The sequence below is a fragment of the Mobula hypostoma genome, chromosome 15 (assembly GCF_963921235.1).
Source record: "Mobula hypostoma chromosome 15, sMobHyp1.1, whole genome shotgun sequence".
Lineage (NCBI taxonomy): Eukaryota > Metazoa > Chordata > Chondrichthyes > Myliobatiformes > Myliobatidae > Mobula > Mobula hypostoma.
In genome coordinates, this window is record NC_086111.1 from 75724470 (window position 1) to 75748742 (window position 24273).

The 24273-nt window shown below is 44.8% G+C and overlaps 1 protein-coding gene across 4 annotated transcripts in view; it reads left to right on the forward strand.

The window, feature by feature from the left end:
* Positions 1 to 21694, forward strand: part of LOC134356993 (transcriptional regulator QRICH1-like) — a 62148-nt gene extending 40454 nt beyond the window's left edge. For all 4 annotated transcript variants that reach the window (XM_063068291.1, XM_063068293.1, XM_063068292.1 and 1 more), the window contains 7 exons: positions 122 to 293; positions 5540 to 5694; positions 9566 to 9680; positions 11537 to 11645; positions 13118 to 13269; positions 17960 to 18050; positions 20937 to 21694. In XM_063068291.1, the coding sequence (XP_062924361.1) occupies positions 122 to 293; positions 5540 to 5694; positions 9566 to 9680; positions 11537 to 11645; positions 13118 to 13269; positions 17960 to 18050; positions 20937 to 21126 (984 nt within the window). In that variant the 3' untranslated portion in view covers positions 21127 to 21694. The remainder of the gene's footprint in view (positions 1 to 121; positions 294 to 5539; positions 5695 to 9565; positions 9681 to 11536; positions 11646 to 13117; positions 13270 to 17959; positions 18051 to 20936) is intronic.
* Positions 21695 to 24273: the final 2579 nt, after the last annotated feature.

Below are 24273 nucleotides of genomic sequence, written 5' to 3' on the forward strand. Positions count from 1 at the left end.
TCACATTTGTTCAGTGCTTTCTAGAATGAAATGTAGCGCACACCTGTGTTTAGACTTTTTATATTGTTGTGCTTGTTCGCTGTCAGAGCATTGGAAATGTCTTGTTTTTGCTGGGCACTAGGGTCAAGCAGTGCAGGTGGCTGAAGTGGAACCTCAGCCTCCAGCAGCTTCAGAAATGCTTTTGCCAAACACTCTGAAGCCGGAGGAAGGCCTTGGCGTTTGGAAAACTTGGGCAGAGACCAAGAACGCAGAGTTTGACAAGGACTCTGAGAACAGACCAGCTCCCATTGGCCGTAAGTACTGTTACAGCTGAATAACCTGTTTAAAGAATGTCTCTGTAGCTAATGCAGCAATGTCCTAGGCTGTGAGATTTGATTAACTTTAATTCCAGAATGTGAGGAAAGGGGAAATGTATGTAGTCAAAGTTGGTGTTTAGAAGTGGGGTCTATTGAAGATTGTGACTCCATCCATCAGATACTGAGATGAACAAGAATACTTAAAACAAATCTGCTAGACAAGAGATTCTGCAGATGCTGGAAATCTAGAGTATCACACAAAATGCTGGAAGAACTCAGTACCTATGGCAATGAATAAACTGTCGATGTTTTGGACTCGGACCCTTCAACAAGACTGCAAAGGAAGGGGGAGGATGCCAGAATAAAAAGGTAGGGGGTGGGGATAGGAGGCGAAACCAGGTGGGTGGGAAAGGTAAAGGGCGGGAGAAGGAATCTGATGGGGAGAGATGAGTGGACCATGGGAGAAAGGGAAGAAAGGGCGAGGGGAAGGTGATAGGTGGGTGAGAAGAGATATGACGCCTGAGTGGGAATAGAAAGAGGGAACTTTTACTGGAAGGAAAAATCAGTGATCGTGCCATCAGATTGTTTTTTTTTTTTGGCTGGCGTGTGAGTGTGTGTGCGCGTGATGTTGGTGGGACGATGTCTTTTTCATGCCTTTACAAGGCACGGAGTGAGATAAAGACTGTATGGCACGCCATTCCTCACACAGATATTTCGCACTATTTTTCCCCTTTATTTTTGAGGTCGAGTTGCAATCTCAACACTCAACCCAGCACGGTTGGAAAGCATACTTGGGAGTGGCCCCGACTGGATTCGAACCCAGGAACTTTCGTTCCCGAGTCCAGCGCTGATATCATTGCACCACCAGCCGGCCCCGTGCCATCAGATTGGAGGCTGAATGAGGTGTCGCTCTGCCGCCTTGAGAGTGGCCCCATCATGGCAAATTAGGCCATGGATCAACGTGTTGGTCTGGGAGTGGGGATAGGAATTAAAATATTTGGCCCCTGCGGAAAATCCTGTCAGTGGATGGAGCTGATGTGCTCGACAAAGTGGTACCCCAATTTGCGCCTGGTCTGGCCAGTATAGAGGAGGTAGCATTGGGAGCACCAGAGACACTAGACCACCACAACAGATTCGCAGGTGAAGTGTTGCCTCGCGTGCAAGGACTGCTTCCAGAAATCTGCTATCCTTCTTTCTCTAGAAAGGAATTTGTCTTAAGAGTATGTGATCACATTTAAGGATTAAGTTGAGTGCTGATATGCGCACTGAAAATGTGTTAATTTTCTTCCTAGCTGTGAGTCATAGGCTCGTAGAGCAATCCGTATGACTCGGTGTCTGCCTCAGCCATCGTGTACCCAGCCCATTTACTAATAATTGTCTGTACCCATCTCTGCCTCAGCGGTTCAACTACAGTCAGCCTTCATCCGCGAGGGATTGGCTCTGGGACCCCTCACGGATACCGAAAGACATGATGCTCAAGTCCCTTATTCAACCCGTCTCAATGCAGTGGATCTTAGGACCCAGTGGAACCCCGGACCTTATTTAACCTGTCTCAGTGCGGTGGGCATTAGGACCCAGCAGCGGAGCTCTGAATCTGCAGTTTATGTTCATGAAAATAATCTCGATCGCAATTTAAAATAAAGTGGAAATAATAAAGCGATCGGAAAGAGGTGAAACGCCATCGGTCATTGGAAAAGCATTAGGCTACAGTCGGCCAACGATTGGAACAATTTTAAAGGATAAAGTTAGAAAGGCCCTGCCCTAATGAAAGCTACAATTATTACTAAGCAATGTAGTGGTTTAATTATTGGGTTTTGAGCTTTTGATCCTTCACATCAACCTGGCACAGATGGAGAGCGCACTTGGGTGCGCTCTGTCACTGGATGGAACTCGGGAACTTCCGTTCCCAAGCCTGGTGCTGAAACATACATTTAAGTGTTTTATATGCATAGAAAGGTAAAATATATACTATATACTAAGACAAACGTTTGACTAACTGACGCTAAATAATACCAGAAGTACCTGTTCCGACTTGCTTAGGGAGAGAACTTCCGTTTTTTTTTCCGATCCCGATCCATGGTAACCTATGCACATCCTCCTGTATACTATAAATCATCTCTAGATTACTTGGTGCCTAGTATAATGTAAATGCTATGTAAAATAGTTGTTATACTGCATTGTTTAGGGAATAAAGACAAGGAAAAAAAAGTCTGTACATGCTCAAACAACAAGTGCTGGAAGAGCACTTCCGGGTTTTCTCGATTCGCGGTTGGTTGAATTCACGCACGCGAAACTTGCGGATAAGGAAGGCCGATTGTACTTGTCTGGGTACTTGCATATGGTGAGAGTCTCTACCTCCACTACCCCCTGGGAAACGGCCCCAGATTCCAGCCACATCTGAGTGATTCGTTGTACCCCCTCTAAAACTGTGCGCTCTTGTTTTGGACACCTCTACTCTCGGGCTTGGAGAATCTGCTTCCTTTGTTCTACACCTCTGGTTCATAGTGTACTGGTTTTGTTCACAGGCCAGCATGTTTCTTGGTCTAATGGTATTTGATTCACTTGTATATAAGCAGTGCAGTTACTGCAGAGTTTAGTATTAGTGTTTCCTCAAATTAGGAAATAGTGAAGTGGAAAAGTAATAAAGACAAGTTAGTTTTCAGATAAATATTAACTCTGTGGTGGTCAAATAGACCTGCTGAGGCTTGGTTCTAAATTCTCCAGGTACGTACCAGGGCAGACCTACGTAAGTCTGACCTTTTTCTTATGTGGTGCTGCTGTTCAAACACTATTTCACCTGCTCTGTGTAACTGATGTGTTGGGTTAATCCTGAGCTACAATGAAAGTGAATGATGCTAGTATGCATGACAGTCATCGCTGTCGAGCATAATGTTGTTCGACTATTGTTATCACAATTGGAGTAGCTGAGATTAAAATAAACCAAATAGAAAATGCTTCAGGCACAGCACAATCTGCCTCTGCCTTGTAAGAATTAGGCCATTTAGCCCATTTAGTCAGCTCTGCCATTTAACCCCATTTTCTCACCACATCCCCATAATACTGAACTACTTTACCTATCAAGAATCTCTGCCTTAAATACACCCATGACTTGGTGGCAACAGATTCTTTATATTCACTGCCCTCTGGCTGAAGAAGTTCTCCATCTCAGTATTAAAGGACTTTTTATTCTAAGGCCGTTGCCTCGATTCCTGGTCTCTTCCACTACTGAACAGGGCAGCTCCCAGGTGCCAGGTTCAGGGATGTCTTGAATCATGTCCGTGGCATTCTGGAGGTGGAGGGAGAACAGCCAGTTGTCTTGGAACATATTTGTACTGATGACGAAGGAAAAGCAATGAGGTACTGAAAAGTGAATTTCAAGAGCTAGGCAGAAAGCTGAGAAGCAGGACCTCCAAGGTAGTAATTGTACTCTGGCATGGTGCCAGAGGACTGGAAAATTGCAAATGTCACTCCACTCTTGAAGAAAGGAGGAAGGTAGCGGAAAGGAAATTATAGACCAGTTAGCCTGACCTCAGTGGTTGGGAAGATTTTGTAGTCAGTTGTTAAGGATGAGGTTATGGAGTACTTGTTGACCTAGGACGGGATGGGACAACTTCAGCTGGTTTCCTTCATGAGAAATCTTGCCTGATGAGCCTGTTGGAATTCTTTGAGGAGAATTCTTTGTAGGATAGATAAAGCGGATGCAGTGGATATTGCATATTTGGATTTTCAGAAGGCCTTTGGAAAGGTGCAACACATGAGGCTGCTCACCAAGTTAAGAGCCCACGGTATTACGGGAAAGTTACTGGCATGGTTAGAGCATTGGCTGATTGGTAGGAGGCAGTGAGTGGAATAAAAGGATCCTTTTCTGGTTGGCTGCCAGTGACTAGAGGTGTCCCACAGGGATCTGTGCTGGGGCCGCTGTTTTTTGTGCTGATATCACTGATTTAGATGATGAAATCGATGGCTTTGTTGCCATGTTTGCGGCTGATACAAAGATTAGTGGAGGGGCAGGTAATGTTAAGGAAACGGGTAGGCTACAGAAGGACTTGGACAGATTGGGAGAATAGACAAGAAAGTGGCAAATGAAATGCACTGTTGGAAAATGCATGGTCATGCACTTTGGTCGTAGAAATAAATGTATGGAGTATTTTCTAAGCAGGAAGAAAACCCAAAAATCTGAGCTGCTAAGGGCCTTGGGGAGTCCCTGTGCGGGGGAAGGCAAATAATTTCCAAAGGTCTAGAATACAAGAGCAGGGATGTGATGGCGCTGGTCAGGCATCACCTTGAGTATTGTGAACAGTTTTGGGGTCCTCATCAAAGAAAAGATATGCTGGCGTTGGAGCGTTCAGAGGAAGCTCATGATGATTCTGGGAATGAAAGGGTTATCACACAAGGAATGTTTGATAGCTCTGGGTCAGTACTCACTGGAATTTAGAAAGATGAAGGAAGATCTCATTGAAACCTTTCAAATTTGAAAGGTCTAGACGGAGTAGATGTGTAAAGGTTATTTCCCATTGTGGGAAAGTCTTGGACAAGCCTTAAGGTAGAGGGGCATCCACTTAAAACAGATGCGGAGAAACTTATTTAGACGGGGGTGGTGAATTTGTTGCCACATGCAGCTGTGGAGGCCAGGTGTTGGGTGTATTTAAGGCAGAGATTGATAAGTTCTTGATTGGACATGGCATCAAAGGTTACAGGGAGAAGGCCAGGGAATGGGGCTGAGGAGCGGATAAAGGATCAGCCATGATTGAATGGCGGAGCAGACTGGATGGGTCAAATGGCCTAATTCTGCTCCTGTGTCTTGTGGTCTACTGGAGTCAGGCCCTTTGGCTCAACTGATCCAAGTTGTCCACTTGCCTGCAACTTGTCCCTATATCCCTCTAAACCAAGGGATCCCAACTTGGGATTCACAGGCCCCTTGGCATATATATTTTAAAAAAAAGTTGGGAACCCCTGTTCTAAACCTGTCCTATCTATGTACCTATCCAATATCTAACATTGTAATCGTACCTACCTCTACGAGTTCCTCATACAGATCGTCCAATATATCACCACCCTCTATGGGGGAAAAGTTGCCCCTTTAAATTTTTCACTTCCGAAGAGAGGAATAATGTTCTTGGTACGTTCCCATTATATCCTGCTGTTGGTCAGTCCCAAGGACGAGCTAGTTTTGACAAAATGAATTTGGAGAAGGTACATTTATGCAGTGCACCAGTGAACATGCCATCTTCTTTCTCGGCAAGGCCGGCAGCCACTGCGCTTCCAGGAAAACCTCCTGTCCTCAGCAGTGGCAGAACTGAACTACGGACTGTGCCTGATGCTAAAGGAAGCCCGCAACCCAGAGGGTGAAGCCTATGATCCAGACATGCTGTACTATATCTGTCTCTGCATTCAAAAGGTATGGCCAAATAGGTCAAACTTTCAAACAAGCCTGACTTCACTGTGTGCAGTCTGTTTTCATGTAACCTATTGAAGTAAATAAAATACTGCAGAAGCCGAGAATTGGGGGGGGAAACACAGTAGAAAAAGCTGGAAATACTCGGCAGATGTTGTGGAGAGAAACAGTCCTTCAGAAGTAGAATAGTGAGAAAACAAGTGAGTTTAGTTGTGGGGAGTGGGAGAACTGTGTCAACCAAACTCTGTGGTTGAGTGTCCAGCTAATGAATCCGGGCCTGTAGTGTCCACTGAATTAAACAGTTTTGGATGATCATCCCTCCTGGTATGTCAGAATTGGCAATCCACCTGTAATAGCTGTCCATTCCTCTCCCCAGATGCTGTCTCACCCATTGTATCTTACCAACAACTTCCCTCCTCCCTCATAGAAACATAGAAATCCTACAGGCCCTTCGGCCCACGATGCTGTGCCGAACACATACTTATTTTCGAAACTACCTAGGGTTACCCATAGCCCTCTATTTTTCTAAGCTCATGTACCTATCCAGGAGTCTCTTAAAAGACCCCATTTTATCCACCTCCACCACAGTCGCCGGCAGCTCATTCCACACTCTCGTCACTGCGTATATTTATATAAAAAAATACAAACAAACATTCCCCCAACATCCTATCTGTACCTTCTTCCAAGCACCTTAAAACTGTGCCCTCTGGTGTTAGCCATTTCATTCCTGGGGGAAAAAGCCTCTTTGACTATCCACACGATCAATGCTTATCATCATCTTATACACCTCTATCAAGTCACCTCTCATCCTTCATCACTCCAAGGAGAAAAGGCCGAGTTCACTCAACCTATTTTCATAAGGCATGCTCCCCAATCCAGGCAACATCCTTATAAATCTCCTCTGCACTCTTTCTATGGTTTCCACATCCTTCCTGTAGTGAGGTGACCAGAACTGAGCACAGTACTCCATGTGGGGTCTGACCAGGGTCCCATATAGCTGTAACATTACCTCTTAGCTCTTGAACTCAAATCCCACTGTTGATTAAGGCCAATGCACCATATACCTTCTTAACCACAGAATCGACCTGCACAGCAGCTTTGTGTCCTATGGACTTGGACCCTAAGGTCCCTCTGATCCTCCACACTGCCAAGAGTCTTGCCATTAATACTATATTCTGCCATCATATTTGACCTACCAAAATGAACCACCTCACACTTACCTGGGTTGAACTCTATATGTCACTTTTCAGCCCAGTTTTTCATCCTAACAGTGTCCTGTTGTAACCTCTGACAGCCCTCCACACTATCCACAACACCCTCAATCTTTGTGTCATCAGCAAATTCACTAACCCATCCCTCCACTTCCTCATCCAGGTCATTTATAAAAAGCACGAAGAGAAGGGGTCCCAGAACAGATCCCTGAGGCACACCACTGGTCACCGACCTCCATGCAGAATATGACCTGTCTACAACCACTCTTTGCTTTCTGTGGGCAAGCCAGTTATGGATCCACAAAGCAATGTCCCCTTGGAATCCATGCCTCCTTACTTTCTCAATAAACCTTGCATGGGGTACCTTGTCAAATGCCTTGCTGAAATCCACATACACTACATCTACTGCTCTTCCTTCATCAATGTGCTTAGTCACATCAAAATTCAATCAGGCTAATAATGCACCACCTGCCTTTGACAAAGCCATGCTGACTATTCCTAATCATATTGTGCCTCTCCAAATGTTCATAAATCCTGCCTCTCAGGATCTTCTCAATCAACTCTCCAACCACTGAAGTAAGACTCACTGGTCTGTAATTTCCTGGGCTACCTCTACTCCCTCCATCTGCAACCCTCCAGTCCTCTGGAACCTCTCCGTTTCCCATTGATGCAAAGATCATTGCCAGAGGCTTAGCAATCTCCTCTCTCTCCTCCCACAGTAGCCTGGAGTACCTCATCTGATCCTGGAGATTTATCCAACTTGATGTTTTCCAAAAGCCCCTGCACATCCTTATTCTTAATATCTACATGCTCAAGCTTTTCAGACTGCTGTAAGTCATCCCTACAATCATCAAGGTCCTTTTCCGTAGTGATCACTGAAGCAAAATATCCACTAAGTACCTCTGGTTTCATACACACTTTTCCACTCTCATACTTGATTGGTCCTATTCTCTCACATCTTATCCTCTTGCTCTTCACATACCTGTAGAATGCCTTGGCGTTTTCCTTAATCCTGCACACAAGCCCTTCTAATAGCCCCTTCTGGCTCTCCTAATTTCATTTTTAAGGTCCTTCCTGCTAGTCTTATAATCTTCTAGATCTCTATCAGTACCTAGTTTCTTTTTAACCTTTCGTAAGCTTTTCTTCTTGACTAGATTTTCAACTGCCTTTGTACACCATGGTTTCTATACCCTACCGTCCTTTCCCTGTCTCATTGGAACATGCCCATGCAGATGCAAATACCCCTGAACATTTGCCACATTTCTGCTGTACATTTCCCTGAGAACATCTGTTCCCAGTTTATGCTTCCAAGTTCCTGCCTGATAGTTTCATATTTCCCCCTTACTCCAATTAAACACTTTCCTAACTTGTCTGTTCCTATCCCTCTCCAATGCTCTGGTAAAGGAGATAGAATTGTAATCATTATGTCCAAAATGCTCTCCCACTGAGAGACCTGACACCTGACCAGGTTCATTTCCCAATACCAGATCAAGTACAGCCTCTCCTCTTGCAGGTTTATCTACATATTGTGTCAGGAAACCTTCCTGAACACACCGAATAAACTCCACCCCATCTAAACCCCTTGCTCTGGGAGGTGCCAATCAATATTTGGGAAATTAAAATCTCCCACCATGACAACCCTGTTATTATTACACCTTTCCAGAATCTGTCTCCTTATCTACTCCTTGATGTCCTTGCAACATACATCAAAGTTGCTGGTGAACGCAGCAGGCCAAGCAGCATCTATAGGAAGAGGCGCAATCGACGTTTCAGGCCGAGACCCTTCGTCAGGACTTGATGTCCTTGTTACTATTGGGTGGTCTTGTGTATTTTAAAAAAAAACACCCAGTAGAGTTATTGACCCCCTTCCCATTTCTAACTTCCACCCACAGAGACTCAGTAGACAACCGCTCCATGACTTCCTTCTTTTCTGCAGCTGTCCCCAGCTCTTTTGCCTCCCTCCCTATCCTTTCTGAAAGATCTAAAGCCTAAATCTCATTGGCACTAAAGCCAGTTGTCAGCTGGACAACAGTCTGCATCTTGTTTTCTCACTTGTCCAGTTCTTCTGAAACAACAGCTGTTTCTCTCTCTCCAGAACTTGCTGAGTGTTCTGTTTTTATGGCGCAAAATCATTTATTCCTTTGTGAAATCAAAGTTGTAAATTGGTGGATCTATTTGGTGGGGGCAGTCGGTACCTGTGGAGGAAAAAAAGAACTAGGGTCATTACTGAACTCTTCAGCTGTATACACAGCACACTTGGGGAGCACAGCAGTCTACAGTACAGGCGACACGGGTTCAATTCCCGCAGCTGCTTGTAAGGAGTTTGTACGTTCTCCCCGTGACCATGTGGGTTTCCTCCGGGTACTCCACAGTCCAAAGCTGCACCGGTGGGTTGGCTAATTGGTTATTGTAAATTGTTCCATGAGTGGGCTGGGATTAAATCTGGGGATTGCTGGGCGGCGTGGCTTGATGGGTCAGAGGGGCTTATTCCGCACTGTATCTCCAATAAATTGTCAAGCTGAATACTTCCGTTTCTCTGTACCCGACCTGCTGGGTGCTCGCTGCTTTTTGTTTCAACTTTCCATCATTTGCAGAAATTTTGATTTTAGATTCAGTACCCGATTTAATGTTAAATTGAAAATTTCTCTAACTTTTTTTTGCAGTATCTATTTGAAAATGGCAGAGTAGATGATATATTTTCAGATATCTATTATACAAAGTTCACTGAAAAGCTGCAGGAAGTGTTAAAAGACTGGCAGCCTCAGATCAGCGCTCTGGGTAAGTGATGCCGTGGGTTCTTCACTACAGCCACAAACGTTTAACCGTTGCCTTGTTTTCAGAAACAGCTTGTCACTTGAAATAATAGTGTATCGCTGTGACGTGGAGGGCCAGTGTTCTAACTGAAATTTTCTGCAACATGGTCCCTCTTCTCCAGTGGGTGTGCAGATGACAGGCAAGGGAATTCTAATTGTAGGTAGAAGAGAAAGGGTTGTAGTTTTAGTTACTAGATTGACTTGCAGCTGTTCCATTGCTGGATAAAGTATTGTTGTACAACTGTCAATAGACGAGATTGCCTTGTCAATTGCCAAAGCAATTCCCTTAAGTGGCTTCCTGCTGTGAACTGGCAGCCTGCAATCATTGCTCTTGGCAAACCAGTTCTTGTACATTTGTGAAAATTCCGTAAGAGTGTATTTTACTCAATACTCAATGTTTGGTGTTTTGTGAATTCCGTAAGTGACTTTTTTTTAGTTGTTTTATAAACTTAGTAATCTTATAAACATCTACAGGGTCTCAGCTCAGGATCCGCTTCTCCAGAGAAAACAATCCAAGTTTGTAATCTCTCCTTATAAGCAGCTGCCCTCTAATCTAGGCAGCATCCTGGTGAATTCTCTGAGCTCTCCAAAGCCTCCACGTCCTTCCTGAATTGAATGCAGTGAGGCCTAAGTAGTTTTATAAAGCTGCAATGTAACTTGCTGACTCTTGAATTTGGTGCCTTGGCTAATGAAGAAAGTACATGTGCTGTGTTTACCACTATCTATCTGTGCAGACATTTTCAGGCAGCTGTCAACATTAATGCCCACCATGTTCAGCAGAACACAACAACCAACAAGAGAAGCCCCGTTACTACCCTCCCACCCATAATCATGGGCAGTCCTTCAGCTCTGGGATGAATCTCCAGGCTTTGGCAATTGGGTTTCAACTTCCAGTCTAGCGATTGACCTTTGGTCTCTGATCTTTGATATCAAACCCCGGGCTAGCTGCTGACAGGACCCGAACTCCAGGTGCACTGACTGTGGTCCTTGTGCAGTACTTGTTTAGGACCTTGCCCACATCCTCTGCCTCCAGGCATGCTTCCTCCTTTATCCTTGAATGGTCCTGATCCCCCTCTCATTATTCCTGAATGTTCATCATTGCCGACTTACTACTACAGTGTTTAATGTTACCCCTCACTCTCCTGTCACCAGTCCTCCACACCATTGTGGGCTTACTGCCCCAGCATTTAGTGTTGCTCCTCTCTCACCTGTCCTGTCTCCAGTCCTCCGCAGTCTGGTTTCACATAAACTAAATCATTTTCTGTCTTTGGATGAAATGTACTTTTCCAGAAAGACCCCCTGACTACCAGATCCTCAGTTCCCAACTACATCTTCCATTTTATCTCTCTTCTAAAGTTAACCATCCAGGACCATTCTTGACCTTGGTCACTTTGCAACTACATCCCTGCAATCACTGTTGGATTGCCCCATTCAGTTCTATTTGTGAAATTAATCCACCTGCCTGCTAACAAATCCTTTTTTTAATCCATGCAGTAAAACTGGCCAGTTCCCCTCATTGATTTTTCAGTTTTGTTAAGCTTTTATGTGCACTCTACTTCCTATTGTTTGTACTTTCGAAAAGGTTAGAAAACAGCTAGATGGCGAAGGTGCTGAATGGGACATGGGAAGCTTGTTTTACATTGACTATCGTTGTTGAGTTCTGATCAGGTTAATTGTCCCTCTTGCTGAGTAGCTTGCTGTCAGAAAATCTTACCTCTGGTTCCCAAGATGGCACAACTTAGCCAGAGACTCTCAGAAGTACTTACTAAATAGTTAGTATCCAGTCATACGACATTTATAATGTGATGCATTGTTTAATAGGTTACATCATCCCCAGTCACATCACTGAGGAGATGCTGTGGGAATGCAAACAGCTCGGGGCTCACTCGCCTTCCACTCTCCTCACAACTCTCATGTTCTTCAACACCAAGTGAGTACCATAGTGCTCCTGTTCAGTGTCTGTTTTCATGTACAGTTCTGAATCTGATGCCATGAGTTTTTTGTAACATAAAGAACTTGTTATGAACAATATTCTTGTGCAAACAATTACGGATAGGATGGTCCCACGTGCGTTTGGGAAAAGTGTATCTGCTTCACACTGGGAAGTATGCTTCAGTTTTGTCTCCTATGTTTTAGTGCTGAGCTAAAATAATTCTCACCTTTGCCAAAGTAATCCTATTCCAACAACTTTCTCCACATAGAGGAAAAGGCTCCATTAGATTGAAAAATAGCAAATGTAAGCCCTTCATTCGAAAAGGGAGTAGATATAAACTTTTGTTTAGTTTTAAAATTTAGAATTCATTCCACACGAATGGCAGAAACAAATCTGCAATATTCAGGCTGATGTAGTCAACTTCTCTGTTAGGAAAAACTGATTTTAAAAAGTTATTGTACAGCATTTCAAAGTTCAAGTTAATCAGCAAAGTTAGATGGCTTTGAGAAAGGGAATAGTTTCCAACTAATTTATTGGAGCTTTTTGAAGAAGTAACACTATGACTCTTCAGTGACATGTTGTGGGTGAAGAGGAGCAAACCGATGTTGTCCGCTCACATATCTAGTAGTCGTTTGAAAATCTGGCGTGGCAACGCTTATAGTGGAACAGAAAATTGCTGGCCTCACTGGTACCATGTTGGTGTGGTAGGCATGCAGATTTCCACTTGCTTCCCTCCATATACTGGGGCTGGTGGTGGGGCCTCAGTTTTACAACTTCTATAAATAATATGGATGGGAAGAGCTGAAGGTTTAGCTGTGGACATCACAAAAGATTGGTAAATCAGTAGGAAAGTGAGTTGTGAAGATGGCATAAGGAGGCTGCAAAGAGAAATGGGTGAAGTCAGTGGGCGGAGGTCTCTCAAATGGTGTATACTGTAGGAAATGTGATATTATCCACTGGCAGCACAAGTAAAGCTTATCCAGATACAAGAGGGGTGTAGTGTCCTCTTGCATGGTTTGCAAAGAACAAGTATGTAGGTACAGCAAATAACTGAGAGTGCTCAGTTGGAACAGCATCAGTGGGGTGGGGAAGGAACTACTGACTTTTCTGGTCAGAGCCCTTCATCCTCAATCATGGATGAAAGTGCCACAGTCCCTTCAATCTCTTCCTGAGCTTCCCACATTTATGCACCTTAAGACCATCAGCAGCACCACTTTTGTAATAAAAATATCTTTCACTGTTCTCTTCCCTGAATTCCTGAACTTCCACATTTGGAAAGCCTGTCTTTGTGCTCTAAGACTAAGTGCAAAGTTTACTAGAATGGGTAGATGGTCTGGTTTTTAAAAAAAAAATCCATTCAAGGCGGAAGGCATTTTGCTTTTCCCAAAGGGCAAACCGTGGGAACTTTAGTGTGCCATTCAGGAGGTCTTATTGAGTTTTCAAGATTTCGTCTTGTTCTCTTCATTCAGGTACTTCCTATTGAAGAGTGTGGAACAGCACATGAAGCTGGCCTTCTCGAAGGTGGTTCGACAGACGAAGAAGAACCCAGTCAATCCCAAGGACAAAAGCACAAGTATTCGTTATCTGAAAGCATTGGGTCTCCATCAAACTGGTCAGAAAGGTTGGTACCTACCTGTCTCAAACTATTTGTATGTCACTGGGAAGCAGTTTTCCTGGCAGTTCCCTCCCTGTGTCCTCTATGTTTACACAACAAAGATTGGATGCTACGTTTCTAAAATTGGTTCCTAAATCTCAGTAAATGCTAAGCATAAATGGTTGTGCAGCATGGAAAACTGGGCATTTGAAACATGATGGTTTGGTAGTTTAAACCTGTTTAAAGTTCATTACTGTTAGTATTTTGTTCACGGTCTTGCTGCAGCCCACAGATTTCTCAATGCATATGCAACAAGGTGAGTCACTGAGACTCTGGAGGGAGTACCTCTGGCTCTCATTTACACAAGATGTACACAAGGCTGATGGTTCCTAGTTTATTACGAATGGGCACAGAACTCAAAGTCAAAGTACATACGTCACCATATAAAACGCTGAGATTTGTTTTCTTGCGGGCATACTCAGTTCAAGAAATTCAATAGAATGAATGTAAGACTGCACTCAACAAGATGGACAAACAATCAGTGTGCAGACGACAAACTGCAAATACAATAATAGAATTTGAATAATAAACAATAAATGTAAAGAACATGCTGAGAGGACTCCTTGAGTGAGTCCATAGGTTGTGAAACAGTTCACTGATGGGGCGAGTGAAGTTGAAAGAGGTTGTGCCCTTTTGGTTCAAGAGCCTGATGGTTGAGGGGTGATGACTGTTCCTGATGGCAGCAGCATGAACCAGGTGGTGAGGTCCCTGGTGATGGATGCTGCCTTCCTGCGATAATGTTTCACTTAGATGTGCTCAGTGGTGGGAATGGTTTTGCGCACTCTGCCACACATTTCTAGAAGTTTAACAAAGTTTTAGATAGCATGTTGAATCTTCACAAATTACTAAGGAAGTAGAGGTGCTGCCGTGTTTTCTCCATAATTGCACTTGTGCTGGGCCCAGGACAGCTCCTCCAAAATGATAACACCGAGGAGTTTAAAGTTGCTGACCCTCTCCACCTCTGATCTCCTGATGAGGGCTGGCTCGTGGAACATCTGGTTTCCTCCTCCTGAAGTGAATAAACAGCTCCTTGATGGGAGCTTCATGAATGTAAAGCACGTAGAGCAGGGGGCTAAGCACACAAGCCTGTGGTGCACCTGTGCTGATGGAGATCGTGGCGGAGATGTTGCCAATCACAAAGATAGAGAAGTTTACCATCGGGCGTCTCGAGCTGGTCCCACCAGTCATAGAGCTTTACAGCCCTTTTGGATCAACTTGTCCATTTCCAGCAAGTTGCCTTGAGTTTTCCTGCATTTGAGTCATATCCCTCTAAGTATTTCCTGTTTATATACCTATCCAAATATCTTTAAAATATCATTAATACACCTGCCTCTACTACTTCCACTGGCAACTCATTTCATATACCCACCATCCTCTGAGAAAAGTTTCCCCTCGGGTGCCTCTAAATCTTTCCCCCTCACCTTCAACCTATGCCCTCTAATTTTGCCATATCCTGAGGGAAAGACGGTGACTATACACTTTATCTAGGCCCCTCATGATTTTAACCTCTGTAAGGTCACTCCGCAGCCTCTCTTCTTCCAAGGAAAACAGTCCCAGCCTCTCCAGTCTCTCCTTAGAACCTCAGTCCTCCAATCCTGGTGACATCCTTGTGAATCTTTCCTGCGCTCTCTGCAGCTAAATGACATCCTTCCTATAGTGTATCTGCCCACAGTACTCTAACCGCAGTCACACCAATGTCGCGTACAGCTGTAACATGATGTCCCAACTCTTGTACTCCGTGACCTGAATGGTGGTAAATGTGCCAAGCTCTATCTTCACCATTCTGTTTGCCTGTGTTACCACCTGTGCTTCTTTGTTTCTCTGTTCTGTAACACTCCCCAGGGCCCTACCAGTCACTATGTCCTGGCTCGGTTTAACTTTCCAAAATGTATCACTTTGCCCTTGTCCATTGACAAGAGAAACATCAGTTAACTATCTGGTCTGCAGCCTGGTTCAGAGATCCACAGCTCCATAGAGAAGAAACACTAACCCAATTTTGAATTAATCTTGGTAAATGAAACCTGCTCTGCTCTTTTCTCTTGTAATCCAGGCACGCTGCTGGAATTGCTGGCATTGGTCACTGTATCTGAATTGGGATGACCTGGTTTAAATGTGAAGATGTCTGTTAAGCCTTTAAATCATGTCTTGAGATTGAAGTGCAGTTGCCTTGCAGGTCATTCAGCGTTTCCAACGTGTTCTGCCTGGATTAGAGAGCATGTCTTATGAGGAGAGGTTGAGTGAGCTGCAGCTTTTGTCTTGGAGTGAAGGAGGATGAGAGACGTATGCAAGAGGCAGAGATCGAGTGGATAACCAGAGCTCACTTTCCAGCGCAGAAATGCTAATATCAGGGGGCATAATTCAAAGTGCTTGGAGGAATGCATGGGGGGAAATGTCAGAAGCAGGTTTATTTTTACTGGTGAATGCATGGAATGTTGCCAGGGTGCTGGGAGAGGCAGATACTTTAGGGACATTTAAGACTCTTAGTTAGGTGATTAAAAAATGGAGAGCTATGTGGCTGAAAGGGAAGGGATAGATGTTGGAATGGGTTGAAGGATCAACATAACATTGGACTGAAAGGCCTGTACTATACTGTACCTTTTGATTTGTAGCTGCTTCCTCTCCACTATCTCAATATTGTTCCTGTTCTCTTTGGATAACCTTGATGCCCTTTGTGTCTTAAAATCCAGTTATCTAATCACCCTGAAGGTCAGTGTACTAAACACCCATTTCGCCCTCCTGTCTGCCTTTGTTGCTGCTCTCAATGAGCAGTGTGCTCTTAAGTTCCTCTTCCATGACACTCCCTAATGCCCCTATCATTCATAGTGCAAGTCCAACATTGGTCTGACTTTCCAAAATACATCCTTCACATTTATCGGTATGGAAATCTATTCAGCACACCTCCCCACTTCCCAAACTGATAAGATCTCCCTGTAATCTGCAATAACCTTCATTATCAACAACACCTAATTCCATGTCATCCCCTATCTGTTTGAATGGCAGAACAGCTCTTGGGGCCAATTGGTCTGTCGCTGTTTTCTGTACTCAGTGGCCATTTTATCATGTACTTCCTATATCTATTAAAGTGGCCCCTGAGTGTATGTTCACGTAGCCCATCCACTGCAATGTTCAATGTGTTGTGTGTTCAGAGATGCTCTTCTGCGCACCACTGTTGTAACGTGTGGTTACTTCAGTTAGTCACTTTAAACCAGTGTGGCCATTTTCCTCTGACCACTCATTCACAGGGCATATGCAGCCATTGAGCTGCCACTCACTGGATGTGTTTTGTTCTTTGTATACTCCAGAACAGGGGTTTCAAACCTTTTGTGTGATGAAACAATACCATTAAACAAGGGGTCTGTAGACCACAGGTTGGGAACCCCTTTGCTAGAGAATGTTGTGTGAAAATCACAGGAGATCAGCAGTTTCTGAGATGCTCAAACCATTGCATCTTGCACCAACGATCAAAGTCACTTGGGTCACATTTCTTCCCCCATTCTGATGTTTGGTCTGAGCAACAACTGAATCTCTTGACCATGTCTGCATGCTTTTATGCATTGAGATGCTACCACCTGATCAGCTGTTTAGATATTTGCATTAACAAGCAGGTTAGCTTGGCCACTCAGTGTATGTCGATACTGCAATACCCTCTACTCCCACCTTGGTGCCTCTGATATGGACCCCACAGCTTTCAGAATAGGAGTCACCTGATTAGCGATACTGGAATTGAGGGAAATTAGTTAGGGGACAGAAAACAGAATTAATGAGATGGGGGGGGGGGCGGAGGTTACTGGTGGGAATTGGGCTGAATCCTGCCATTTGCAACCTATGCTTAAAGGCTGTGATGGAGGCCTGAGTGTAAGCTGTCCAATTTTATAAAGAAGTGAAGATGGAAGGCAGAGAATATAAATGGGAAAGGACAGTGTGGAGTAAATAACTAGGAGCACAAGCTGCCATATACCACTCAACTCTCTGCACCATTCAGGAAAATTGTGGCTGCTCAGACCTTGCCTTAACTAAGATGGAGCAGTGCCTGTGGAGGCAAAGCGTGGTCAGGGCCCACGCCAGGACTGAATCAGGATATCGGCCTGATCCATTTACTACTACTCTGCCTCCGCAGATACTAATCGACCTCCTGAGTTCCTCCAGTTTATTCTTTGCTCCAGATTCAAGCATCTGCAGCTGCTTGTGTTTCTCTCCCCTCCTTTCTCTCTCTCTCCCCAACCTTGTCACCACTCAGCCTGCCCCCACACCAAGACCACCCCTGCTGAAGCCTTGGTACTCTCATCCTGAGCTCTTGACTGAGACTGCCCTGCCAAAACCTTGGCACTCTCGCCCCAAGCTCAGCGATTCCATTTCGCAAACAGCCCTTCTGAAAGCAGACACGTGCACTAGAGTTCACCGTCTCACTAAACTTCCTCCTCCAACTCGACATCAGACCTGCTGCTGGGGCAAGACAGCAATGGTTTTAGGGGATAGTTGAACAGACTGCCTGTCCCTGGTTGTCTTGGGCTGTTCCCGACTTTTTTTTATGCCAAGGCGAATACCAAGGATCGGTGGGCCCCAGATTGGGAATCCCTGATTTGTATTGAAATACTTTGTTCTCGAAGTGCAGAACATCAGTCGGTGCTGATGTATAATGTTGATTTGTGATCTTCAGTTACAGATGACATGTACGCAGAGCAGGCGGAAAACCCTGAGAACCCACTGCGCTGTCCCATCAAACTGTACGACTTCTACCTCTTCAAATGGTGAGTGTTTCCGTAAACCCGGGGCAAATGATGAATTTAACTTGTAGTGTTTGTGGTTTTTAGCACTGATCTAGCTGTCCCATCAAACTCTATAACTTCTACCTCTTCAAATGGTGAAAGTGTTTCTGTAAACCCGGGGTAAATGTCTCCGTCCTCGAACTGAAATGAATTCTCCTGTAGTGTTTGTGGTTTTCAGCCACCTGTAGTGGCTCAGTGATCTCCACTTGGCTGATGCCTGGCTGAATGACTCTCAGGGATTGAACTAAACTCTCCTGCACTGTATTTCTTGGAATGAGTTGAGTGCTCTCACGTGACTACCTACCAGGGTGGATTCCTGCTGGGCCAGCCAGTGACCAGCATTCAGCTATTTCATAGTAATCATTCATTCATTCATTGTATCAGTGGCTCCCAACTTGTTTTATGCCATGGCCAACACCGTTAAGCAAGGGGTCTGTGCATCCCACTTTGGGAATCTCTGACATGTATTCAAACAAATACTTTGTCCTCAGTATATGTGGTCATTTCTTAGAAGCACAGAAAACCTACAGCACAGTACAGGCCCTTCGGCCCACACATTTGTGCTGAACATGTCACTACCTTAGAAATTACTAGGGTTACCCGTAGCCCTCTATTTTTTTTTTTGTTTTTTTAAGCTCCATGTACCTATCCAAAAGTCTCTTAAAAGACCCTATCGTATCCGCCTCCATCACCATTGCTGGCAGCCCATTCCACGCACTCACCACTCCCTGCGTTTATATAAAAAAACAACTTACCCCTGACATCTCCTCTGTACCTACTCCCTAGCACCTTAAAACTGTGTCCTCTTGTGGCAACCATTTCAGCCCTGGGGAAAAGCTTCTGACTATCCACACGATCAATTACCTCTCATCATCTTATACACCTCTATCTGGTCACCTCTCATCCTCCGTCGCTCCAAGGAGAAAAGGCTGAGTTCACTCAACCTGTTTTCATAAGGCACACTCCCCAATCCAGGCAACATCCTTGTAAATCTCCTCTGCACCCTTTCTATGGTTTCCACATCCTTCCTGTAGTGAGGCAACCAGAACTGAGCACAGTGCTCCAAGTGGGGTCTAACCAGGGTCCCATATAGCTGCAACATTACCTCTCAGCTCCTAAATTCAATTCCACGATCGGTGAAGGCCAATACGCTGTATTCTTCTGTGCTGATTCCATGGCTGGCTGAAAACTGATCTGCTCTGGGACCTTTATCTACAAAGGGATGTGCTGGCATTGGAGAGAGCCCAGAGGACGGTCACGAGAATTATTCCGGGAATGAAAGGGTTGGTATATGAGCTGCATTTGATTCTGGGCTTATGCTCACAGGAGTTTAGAAGAATGAGGGGGGATCTGAAAGGCCTAGATAGTGGGTGTGGCGGGGATGTTTCCAGTAGTGAGAAGGCCTTTGACAAGGTGTTGCACATGAGGCTGCTAAACAAGAGAAGAGCCCATGGAATTACGGGAAAGTTACATACGTGGATAGAGCGTTGGCTGATTGGCAGGAACAGAGAGCGGGAATAAAGGGATCCTATTCTGGTTGGCTGCCGGTTACCAGTGGTGTTCCACAGGGGTCCGTGTTGGGGCCGCTTCTTTTTACGTTGTACATCAACGACTTGGATTATGGAATAGATGGTTTTGTGGCTAAGTTTGCTGATGATACAAAGATAGGTGGAGGGGCCGGTAGTGCTGAGGAAACGGAGAGTCTGCAGAGAGACTTGGATAGATTGGAAGAATGGGCAGAGAAGTGGCAAATGAAGTACAATGTTGGAAAGTGTATGGTTATGCACTTTGGCAGAAGAAATAAACGGGCAGACTATTATTTAAATGGGGAAAGAATTCAAAGTTCTGAGATGCAACGGGACTTGGGAGTCCTCGTACAGGATACCCTTAAGGTTAACCTCCAGGTTGAGTCGGTGGTGAAGAAGGTGAATGCAATGTTGGCATTCATTTCTAGAGGAATAGAGTGTAGGAGTAGGGATGTGATGTTGAGGCTCTATAAGGCGCTGGTGAGACCTCACTTGGAGTACTGTGGGCAGTTTTGGGCTCCTTATTTAAGAAAGGATGTGCTGACGTTGGAGAGGGTTCAGAGAAGATTCACTAGAATGATTTCGGGAATGAGAGGGTTAACATATGAGGAACGTTTGTCCGCTGTTGGACTGTATTCCTTGGAGTTTAGAAGAATGAGAGGGGACCTCATAGAAACATTTCAAATGTTGAAAGGCATGGACAGAGTGGATGTGGCGAAGTTGTTTCCCATGGTGGGGGAGTCTAGTACGAGAGGGCATGACTTAAGGATTGAAGGGTGCCCATTCAGAACAGAGAGGCGAAGAAATTTTTTTAGCCAGAGGGTGGTGAATCTATGGAATTTGTTGCCATGGGTGGCAGTGGAGGCCAAGTCATTGGGTGTATTTAAGGTAGAGATTGATAGGTATCTGAGTAGCCAGGGCATCAAGGGTTATGGTGAGAAGGCGGGGGAGTGGGACTAAATGGGAGAATGGATCAGCTCATGATAAAATGATGGAGCAGACTCGATGGGCTGAATGGCCAGCTTCTCCTTTGTCTTATGGTCTTAAGCTGTGAGGGCACAGCCTTAGAATAGAAGGAAGTCCATTTAGTACTGAAATGATAATTTATTGAGGACAGCCCTTACTATTGCTCATGGTGATGTAGGGTTGTCGTCAACTCCCTGAGGACCTGGCACCGGTTGCCTGACAGTTGTGATGAGTGTGCTCTCACCTGGTGACTTGTGCCAATGGAGGGGGTGTCTTGGTGTGACCAAGGTGACAGGCATTGAATTCTTATCAAATCTGTTGCAAGTCTCTGAGGAGAAGATTGATTTTCCCAAATAACCTGTGACGTCTTGTTCAGTCCCCAGAGTGTGAAGGGCAGGAACGACACCTTCTACCTGACGCCTGAGCCTGTGGTGGCTCCCAACAGTCCGATCTGGTACTCGACCCAGCCCATTAGCAAGGAACACATGGAGCAGATGTTGACTCGGATTCTGACCGTGCGAGAGATCCAGGAAGCTTTCGCCATCGCGGCTGCCAACCTGCACTGAAGCCTGGCTGTGAGGGCAGGCAGCACGCACACTCTGTGCACTACAAGGGACACTAAGGCCTTCCGCTGTGTTTCCATGGAGGCTTCAGGCTGAACCATCGATTGTATATCTTTGGATAATTTAGTATAATCTGGTTTCGCTCCAGATGCAAGGAGTCTGGCAGTTGCCTTTCTCAAGTGGCAGATTTGATTTCTACTTTATTTTTTGATGCGTGGGAGCATTTTGTGCAGCGAGAGGGTCTGCTGTTATGAACTCGTGTAAGGACTGCTGAAACCCCTCAGGACGAACTCATCATGTGATTGGTGTGAGACGGATCTATTTGTAATCTTTCTGCCAATTGCTGGCGTAAACCTGGCCTCCACTGAAGAGAATTTAACCTGGACGAGAGAATAGAACGCTGATGAAGGGTTATATAATTAAATGTTTTTCAATACTTAAGACAAAAATAATGTTTTTTAGACTGACTAGAACTGAAGACTTTTCACACATCTGGCCTAGTGTGAGGCCTTAACTCCAGGCAAGATGCAGAGCAAAATAATTGTAATATACTCGTTTACCATTATAAAGAGACCTTTGTTTTTCTGTGTTCTGTTCTGATAGTCTGTGCGACACAGCAGAAATTTCTCGGCCTTGAATAACGTGTGAGGTTTTCACTGTAGTTGAGTGAATTGCATGTGAGACGGAGGGAGGGCCAGACCCTGCACTTGTTCACCGCCTGTGAACACAGTTGCAGCTCTGACAGCCTGCTGTGGTCTGATCATTGTTAACTGGCTGCCGGGTGAAATCACTTCACTTCCGATCACTAATTCCATTGGCTTGTAGTCATGTCTGCGCACTGATGTCGAGGTTAAGCTGTGGCACTGTGATAATATGTCTTCACGTTAGGAATACAGTAGTACTTATTGTGGTAGCTGATAGTCATGGTGTAGACACTAACTTTATTTTGGATAATTTCTGACTTTATACTTTTTACTAGAAGGGTGATATTACCATATTGCAATATTTGCAGTGTCAGGTGGTGCAAGGTGTGACAATGTTGCCCATTGCAAGCCACACATATAAAGTTGAATCACAGTCCACACCCACAATAACAGTGAACTTGTGCGTTACCCACAGGGGAACCAGATTTCCACAAAGTTCCTTGTTGGTTTGAATTAACCAGCCTAGCTGAACTAGTGTTAGGCACTACATGTTCGGAGTGCAACATGCACTTGTCAGTCTTTGATTAGTTTGGTAAAGGGTAACATATCTGGCCCTTGGTGTAGTAGGGCTGAGATATGTTTGTGACGCGTGCTCAGGTTCTAGTGTACTGTGCACTGAAGGGTGTTGTTTGCCATTCCAGACTGCTGAGGAAAAACTGCAGTGCCACCGGCTGCTGACCGGACAATCTAGTGACCAGTGTTTCAGGGGACACTCTGGTGCACTCTCAGTGAACCTCTATTTTTTGGTATCCCAGGACAGCCTATTCACAGTTGGCATGTTGAGTTTTTCTGTTTAGTTCGAGTAGATGGTTGCAGACATTTTTAATTTAGTGATAGGGATGGTCTGTACCCATTGATTCTGGAAGGTGATAAACTGTAATTCATTTTCAGTGACGATAAAGGGACGATAACACATTCCCTGAGCCACCTGCAAGAAACCAGCTGCTCCAATCTGACTTCTGGTCAAATGATTTCCTCCACTGTGTGTGTGTGTGTGGTGTGTGTGTGTGTGTGTGTCTCCACAATTCTGTTTGTGGGGGAATTTGGCCTGTGTGTGTGCTAGAGTTGGGATTTATTCTTGCTGCAGTTTGTGAAGGTAGACTTGGACACCGGGCGATGGGAAACTTGCATGCATTGTCACTGATGGTTCTCAGTTTGATCACAGCGCCATAGAAATTGCAATGAAGTAGTGTGCAAATGTTCTCGCTCCGTTTCCACAGAGCTGGGAGGAGCTGACAGGAACAGCACAGTGCTGGAGAGCAGCTCGTCATTACCCACCCCTTCCCTCTGTCCCACTCCACCCTTGCCCAGTAGTTTAGGAGCCATTGTTAAAATCCTGTTTAAAAGAATTGGGATTCAGGGAAAGTTCAGTTTTATTTACCGGAGTGCCCATTTGCTGAACATGAGGTGGATAACAGGATCGGGTTTAATATCACTGGCATATGCTGTGATACTTTTTTTTTAAGCACACATGAGGCACACATGAAACAAGATAAAATCCTATGGTGTTACAGGAAAGGTACTGGAATGGATAGAGGAACGGCTGACAGGAGGCAGCGAGTGATATTAAAGGAGACCTTTTCTGGTTGGCTACCAGTGACTAGTGGTGTTCCTTGGGGATCAGTATTGGGACCGTTACTTTTCACATTGTTTGTCAATGATTTGGATAATGGAATTGATGGTTTTGTGGTAAAGTTGACAAATGATACGAAGATAGGTGGAGGGATAGGTGGTGCTGAGGAAGCAATGTGATTGCAGCAGGACTTAAACAAATTGAAAGAATGGGCAAAAAAGTGGCAGATGGAATGCAGTGTTGGTAAATACGATAATGTATTTTGGTAAAGGGAACAATAGTGCAGACTATTATCTAAATGGGGAGAAAATTCAAACATCAGAGATGCAGAGGGACTTGGGAGTCCTCGCGCAAAACTCCCAGAACGTTAATTTACAGATTGAGCCTGTGGTAAAGAAGGCAAATGCAATGTTGGCATTTATTTCAAGAAAATGAGGCTTTAAAAGATTCCAAAGTCAGGCTGCACTTGGAGTATTGTCAACAGTTTTGACCCATATCTCAGAAAGGATGTGTTGTCATTGGAGAGAGTCCAGAAGAGGTTCACAAGGATGTTTCCTAGAATGAAGGGGTCAACGTATGAGGAGCATTCAGTAGCTTTGGGCCTGTACTCACTGGAATTTAGAAGAATGTGAAGGGATCTCATTGGAACCTACCAAATGTTGAAAGGACTAGAGATGGTGGATGTGGAGAGGATGTTTGTTCTGGTGGGGGTATCCAGAACTAGACGGCACAATCTCAAAATTGAGGGGTGATCTTTTAGAGCAGGTAAGGAGGAGTTTTTTGAGCCAGAGGGTGGTGAATCTGTGGAATGCTCTGCCACAGACTGGTGGAGGAAAAGTCTGTGTGTATATTTAAGGTGGAAGTTGATGGTTT